This window comes from Ylistrum balloti, unplaced genomic scaffold (assembly GCF_031769215.1).
Source record: "Ylistrum balloti isolate Yb309-2 unplaced genomic scaffold, AGI_CSIRO_Ybal_v1 Utg369622, whole genome shotgun sequence".
In the NCBI taxonomy this organism is placed as follows: Eukaryota; Metazoa; Mollusca; class Bivalvia; order Pectinida; family Pectinidae; genus Ylistrum; species Ylistrum balloti.
In genome coordinates, this window is record NW_026781892.1 from 1,132,037 (window position 1) to 1,139,709 (window position 7,673).

The 7,673-nt window shown below is 40.0% G+C and overlaps 1 protein-coding gene across 1 annotated transcript; it reads right to left on the reverse strand.

Moving 5' to 3' along the window:
* On the reverse strand, positions 1-6,147 carry LOC132550139 (membrane frizzled-related protein-like). The gene is made up of 5 exons (XM_060214159.1): positions 6,000-6,147; positions 2,901-3,155; positions 2,398-2,538; positions 1,067-1,296; positions 1-126 (listed from the first exon to the last, which is right to left on the reverse strand). Exons 1-5 carry the CDS (start codon positions 6,145-6,147, stop codon positions 1-3), a joined length of 900 nt encoding a protein of 299 aa, XP_060070142.1.
* Positions 6,148-7,673: the final 1,526 nt, after the last annotated feature.

Genomic DNA, 7,673 nt, shown 5'->3' on the forward strand with positions numbered 1-7,673 from the left:
CTACCACGGTAGTCCTACTGACGCCTGACTCATCGCCTCGTCTTTCCTTGTGTAATCCGGGTCCTTGTCTACTTGCCCGTGGTTGTGTATATTATGGATGTGGTCGTGAATACAATAAGTCAGATCCTGGAAAGAAAATAGTATTAATTGAGGACAGGGCAGATATTAGTAACACTATATGCCACGCCCCCTCCATAGAATGACATGACATAAGGACACTTGTATCGAGTACAACTACAAGAAACATGGCATCGCAAACTATACAACTCCTCTCGTGTTTCTATAACAAGAAAGATTGCAAACAGTGACAAAGAGTTCAAAAAAGAGTAACAGTTGCTTTGACCTTGACCCTACAATCTTGAAATCAAACTTGACCGTGATATCATGTTCCTTTATATGAATTCGAAGTTTGACCCAAGGAATGGGGGTACTAATTTGCTGACCGGATTTTCTTTATAGTAACAGTAAACATGACTTTGACCTTACAACCCTGAAACTCCGCAACACCGCTGACAAGGCTTTCTAACAATATAGTAACGGTGACCTTGACTTTGACCTTACAGTCCCGAAACTCTAAATTATCTAAGACGTAATGGTCCTTTTTAAGTGGGTGATGATCGATTGAAATCTCTTTAAGAAATGAAGACGCAAGAGCATTGAAAAAAATTTATAAAAATCCTAACAGTAACCTTGATATTGACCCTGATCATAGATTAGAAACCTGAAAGTGAAAACTTGTCAAAGGTATAATGGTTCCTTATAAGGGTATGAAGTTTGATTTAATTTCTCGAGAAATAAAGCGGCTAGTGCGCATACAACGATTTCTAATAATAGTAACAGTGACCTGGATCCTAGAACCCTAACATTTTAGATTATCCGAGATATAATTATCTTTACAGTTGTGTGAATTTCGTTAATGAAGCAGCCAGAGTGCTGACAATATGTGTTTTGTATGTATGGGATAATTCCTATATCTGTCTCCGTATTCGGGGACAATAATATGATGGCATTAGAGACGACGCTTATATTAAGTTATCCCTTCAGACACGTAATGACGGCACAATACCTCCTTCCCTTCCTTCCTTGACTTGCATCTCTGTCGTCGCCGTATGAACAGAATCATGGACGTTGCGATGAGGAAGAAGAAAATGATGCCGATGACGACTGCGAGGATGATGACTGTAGACAAAGGACATTCGTCGGAATCATCGCCACAGTTGTTCCAGCCGTCACATTCCAGGTACATAGACACACAACGTTCGTTAGCACACTTCATTTCTCCTTCTACACAAGTACCTAAATACCAAACAGCCTTATTTATATATTGATAAAAAGTATATTTCGAAATCAAAATAGTTTTTAATCAGTAGTCACATCCGCTCCCAAAAACGTCCTTTCACTACCAAATCACATTCCAAACTAGAGAAACATCTCAATACGTTTGTTGCGGATGATATCTGTGTAAGAACTGATATTCGTGATCCGAAAACAAAATCGATGAAACAAGACATGATCAACAGGAAGATTTACACGGATTCCTTTAGAGCAGAGTAAGACCTGGCCCCCGGAAGCTCAAAACTTGGTAGAAATTTCATACATGAATCAGGCAGAAGTGAGAACATTCTTAACCATTTCTATAGATTTAGTGATTGTCAGATTGGTATTTTTAGTGTCACTCCTGCTTTAAAAATCCCTGTTTTTGCGTACAACTTGTTAATTCTTTTTTTTTTTTTTTTTGCGCAACAAGGGGCAAGTGCTTAATTATGCTGTAAATATGAAAGGTGTATGCCTCGTGGCTTAATGGTATCTTGTACACATGTTCTTTTTTTCTTTTCGAAAGATGGCAACCGTCAACCACGTGACAACCACCTATATCCATTCAGGTGTAGAACTTGATAGTGTCTTCTATAGAGCGAATATGAACATGGTGTGTTAATTGGTTCATGAGAAATTTTGCACATAAGCTGCGCAAAAGTTGTCAAGGGTGACCTTTCACTTTTGACCTTGACCTATAACCACCGAAATTTTATCGTGTATAGAAATTGATAGTACAGTGCTCTATTTGAAAACGAATTTTATCTGTTAAATAGTTTGTGGGATATCGTGTTCACATTTTTTACACGCGTGCAGGCATACGTGAGGGTGTTTGAGAGTAAGTGTGAGTTCGTGTTTGTCGCAAGCCCAAGTCTGCATGAATAACAGTTGTGTCCATTTGTCCGACTGCAGCCGAAGTGTATTACATAGGTAACATAGGTAATATTCCATCTTTTGACGAAAAACAAAGGTATGTTCTTACAAATTGTACGTTGCATTGTGGGTAAAAGGTAAGTAGTTCACTTGAACGTGATGTATAATAAAGTTTAAACACCTGTGTTATACAATACATATGTACGTTACCTGTGTGGAAGATGGTGAATAGGAAATCAAAACCGTAATCGTTGTACCACGAGTCGCTCCTGAACATTACTGTCATACTGTGACCGGAAGTGACGTAATCCCCCTCCGGCTTCTCTTCTCCACACATTTTCTGTGGCAGTCCTTGATGTATAATGGAACACGTAATTGGTGTTGGTAAAATAAATGTTAACCATATATAATATGATATTACAGTGAAAATACGTGTAGTGTTTGCTAACAGGACCGTTGAATGAACCGTTCTAAACATGGGTGCACGTTTAGCTATATTTATAGTTCTCTTCACGGATTCAAAATGTCCAACTACGGGGTTGTATGAACCTCTGATAAAAAGACCGGAACATTTAGTAGCCATGAACTATGATAATCTGATATGGCCCTTCACAGCCATTTTCCCGTACAATTTCAGAATTAGTTATCATCTATATCCTTAAGTACGGACCACAGAGAAGTGTGAGAAACACCTGTCATTTCTGGAGGAATACCTGATATAGTTGGCGCTGACGTTGAGTTCCCGTCATGGATCTGCAGGTAATCATCATCACATAAAGGCTCAAACTCGATATCAAGACGGCGGAAGACGATGACAAAACGGTGTGATTCGGCTGTGTGTATAGTGACTGTACATCTCATGTTTGGTTTGTATTTTGCGGTCCGGGTCGGACGGAGACGTCCAGCATGCTTACCAAATACGTCAACGTGGACAGTCCCCCCGCATTTCTCCTCCATGTAAACGGAAACTGTAACAGAAAACCCTCATTCATGGTACGTCACCATGTACAATGTTGACTCTCTGAAGGCACAATGCACATACAATTTTAGTACCGTAGTAGGATCTTAAGAAATGTCTGCACTATGCTATAAGCGGCCATTACTTTTTAACTCCTATATTTCGCGTATTCTGATGTTTTACCTCGTTTTCTGTGATATCCTATGGTATAACATTAACTCTATAACATTTGCAGTCTGTTATCTCAATACCCTACTGTTTGGGGACCCTATTATCTGTGATGTACCCATTATAGTGATTTTTTTCTGTGACATGTTGCACGTGCAGTTTTTGTGACGATTTACAGACAAAAATGACGACACTTCCGTCTATGGTCTCTCTAACCTAATTTGATCTGGTAAATTACTAGAGGTCAATGAATCCATACACCTGTGTCTGCCGCCATATTGTGCCGCCTTGGAAAGTCCTCTGCAAAACAGAGCAGTGCTAGTTTGTGCTTAACACAAATACCAGTCTGAATATTTACTCATATGAACACGTGGTCTGTCACTTTTAGTTTTTAGTATAATACTTGATTATCTCAGAGCGACAATATGCGTGACCTTGTTTTGAAATATTGTGGCTTTGTTTATAGCATACGATTGCCACCAGGGGTTATTGATAAACCGTTGGCATATTTACAACAATCAGAAAGCTAGGATTGGTAGTAATAGGTTGAAACCGTAATTGCGTTACGTTCAGCCTTAAGATTTATTACAGATGAATATATTAATTTAGTGAAAACATATTCGGTCGTTTACATGACGCCATCTTGTTGAAGACATACACGACAGCGATAATCAGCAATACAGAGCCAAACCTCTACAGTAACCCACTTAGTAACACTTTCTAGGCAGTGACGGGGGAAATTCACAGGATCCCACTTTAGTAACACTTTCTAGGCAGTGACGGGGTAAATTCACGTGATCCCACTTTAGTGACACTTTCTAGGCAGTGACGGGGGAAATTCACAGGATCCCACTTTAGTAACAGTTTCTAGGCAGTGACGGGGGAAATTCACAGTATCCCACCTTAGTAACACTTTCTAGGCAGTGACGGGGGAAATTCACAGGATCCCACTTTAGTGACACTTTCTAGACAGTGACAGAATGAATTCACAGGATCCTACTTTAGTAACACTTTCTAGGCAGTGACGGGGTAAATTCACGTGATTCCACTTTAGTAACACTTTCTAGGCAGTGACGGGGTAAATTAACAGGATCCCACTTTAGTAACACTTTCTAGGCAGTGACTCAGTAACTTCACAGTATCCCACTTTAGTAACACTTTCTAGGCAGTGACGGGGTAAATTCACAGGATCCCACTTTAGTAACACTTTCTAGGCAGTGACGGGGTAAATTCACAGGATCCCACTTTAGTAACAGTTTCTAGGCAGTGACTGAGTGAATTCACAGGATGCTATTTTAGTAACAGTTTCTAGGCAGTGACTGAGTAAATTCACAGGATCCTACTTTAGTAACAGTTTCTAGGCAGTGACTGAGTGAATTCACAGGATGCTATTTTAGTAACAGTTTCTAGGCAGTGACTGAGTGAATTCACAGGATGCTATTTTAGTAACAGTTTCTAGGCAGTGACTGAGTGAATTTTATGACATGTCTGCACGTAAAGCAAAAACATGACGACATTTTAATAAATAGTTCTTAACATCGTGCCTGTTAAATGAATGTCCTTGATTTAAATGTTTCGTTCCGGAATGAGTAAAGCTAAACAGCTGAAATGATATCACAATTTAGAATGGTGATCAAAAGTTTGGGTATTTTTTAGTTTATTTGCTGTGTTCTAGAAAAATAAATAGGTCAATACAACAGAACACGACTTTCTCTTTTTCTATATCTTTTCGCATTTTACAGTTTGCCGTTTGGAGAAAAGTAGCTTTCAAAATCAAAACTATTACAAATTTTAGATAAAGTTTTTGAGAAAGAAATATTTATTATGTGACCATCCTTTTCTATAATATAATTCTGTACTGAGAGTCACCGGATGTCCCATTGTATATTTCCACGTGGGATAGGCATATTTTGTACACGTGGGGTGGAAAAAGGGCGTGATGTACTTGTCAGAAGTAATATATAGCTCCAATATTTATTGGATATTAATCAACACGCGTTGGTTATCAGTAATAGAACCAGTGAAGCAGTAATAACACACACATTGACCCTGTTTATTTGTTTGCACGATGCTCGGCCGGTTTATTATCCCTACAAGACATGGGACGTTTTCACTTCGTCGCTTAGAACAGCCGCACAAGTAGAAAATGTTAAAAATCACAGAAATTTCAGATAATTAATGTGTTTACATAAAAGTGAGATTGTTTACTTCGTACAGTTACCAAAACAGAAACCGATTTTTGTCGTCTAGTAAGTTAAATTTGAACTTATGTTAAAGATAGTCCATTCGGTCCTTTTTCACATCAAATACCAGAAAATTATTTCATATCGAATTGATTTGATAATGTTTGAAAATAGAAATAAGAAAAAAAACGGAACCGTAACATTGTTCTATATTTAAACACCGTACCTAGACAAAATGGCATGCACGCGTATTTCGAGAGCTGACGCAAGTACGCTGTAAGATCCTATAACAATGTTTTTCGTTAAAAATGCAAATTCATTCAATTTGATAGGGAATTCTTCTCACACTAAATGAGATATTAATTGTCGAGATTCCTACGGACAATTTCGTGTAGGCTGACATCCTCCTCAACGGAAACATCACTTGCTAACACGAACTACGGATGGTCCATTGTATAAATAAATATATATGGTTTGCCGTTTCTGTTATAAAATGTACTTACATTTCCCAAACCCGCTAGCCACTCCAACACAGAGGAGAAGTAGAGCTACACTCGCCATGGTCAGTAGAATGTGAGGCGTGTATGACAGATAACCACTTCCGTCATAATGCTTCACATGCTGACCATCGGTGGCGCCACATGTTTCCATTACATCGTGGCTTAGCTTCGGTTCAGTGCGCAGGAGATTAAGTACACTACACTCAGTCTCATATCTACTTAATTATGTGCAAACATAAATGTCCTATACCGACAAACGTCAATGGATACAAATAAAACGTAATTCCTGGACTGTGACATTCAGTCATTCTTTTTACAGCACCTCAAGCTTGCGTCTCTTTCTCTTAGCCCTCCCAACTTGGCGCCTCCTCATCTCCGCACCCTATGGCATTTTGTGACCCCTCAACATAAAATCCAACCGCTGTTAGCGCCCCTCCACTTAGCACTCCGTCGCTATTCGTATCTCCCCAACTTAGCACCCATTGCAGTTAGCGCCCCTCAACATAGCACCACATCGCAGTTAGCGCCCCCTCCACTTAGCACCCAATTGCTATTCGTTTCTCCCCAACTTAGCACCCCCATCGCAGTTAGCGTCCACTCTAGCACACCATCGCAGTTAGCGCCCCTCTACTTAGCACCCCATCTCAGCGTCCATCTACTCAGCACCCAATCTCAGCGCCCATCCACTTAGCACGCCATCTCAGCGCCCATCCACTTAGCACCCCATCGCAGTTAGCGCCCTTTCTATTAAGCACCCCATCGGTACTGTGCCCCGTCCACATAGCACCATGTCGGTATCTGTGCTCCTTCCATATAGCACCCCGTCGATATTGCCCCCACCCCCAACCTAGCATCACATCGCTTATTTGTACCCCCTCCAATTAGCACCCCACCGCTATTGCCAAATTTAGCACTTCTCAAGAAACCACAATAACTTAAACAGACAGAATCCAAGAATCGCACCTGTTGACCATCATATTTTCCCATCAGACCCGCGCTGATATATTATTTGACACAAATGATATACAATGTATCCTGGTTTGTATGTTTGTTTGTGCACCTGTCCGCTTTTTATTCCTTACGTTGGAGTTCATTTTCTCAACAGAATGATATTATAATGCTTAACTTGAAGCGCTGATGTTTCTGAAGCTTAACCTCGAACCTCACATCGTGCATCGGATCAGGATGACGGTTTTCTATTGTAATACACAGCTGTTGTGGTGACCTTCTAAACCTGTACACGTCACAGCCCGGGAGTGTGACACCAACCACAACCAGTACAAGGAAATGTTCCGTGAATTGTTTGTGTGTGTAGGCATACTTTCATTTTCATGATAGTTCGTACTCTGATGTATGTAAACATTTTAGTCTGCCTTCGTTGGAAAGCAGACGACAATATCAAGGTTCGAAAAACAGTCAACATTCAGAGTTTGAATATCACGTGGTTCGAGAAACAGATGTACGACATTCTACATGCATAATCTGAATGTCTCGTGGTTCGGGAAACAGATGTACGACATTCTGCATGCATAATCTGAATGTCTCGTGGTTCGAGAAACAGTCAACTTTTATAGTTTGAATATCACATGGTTCGAGAAACAGATGTACGACATTCTGCATGCATAATCTGAATGTCTCGTGGTTCGAGAAACAGTCAACTTTTATAGTTTGAATATC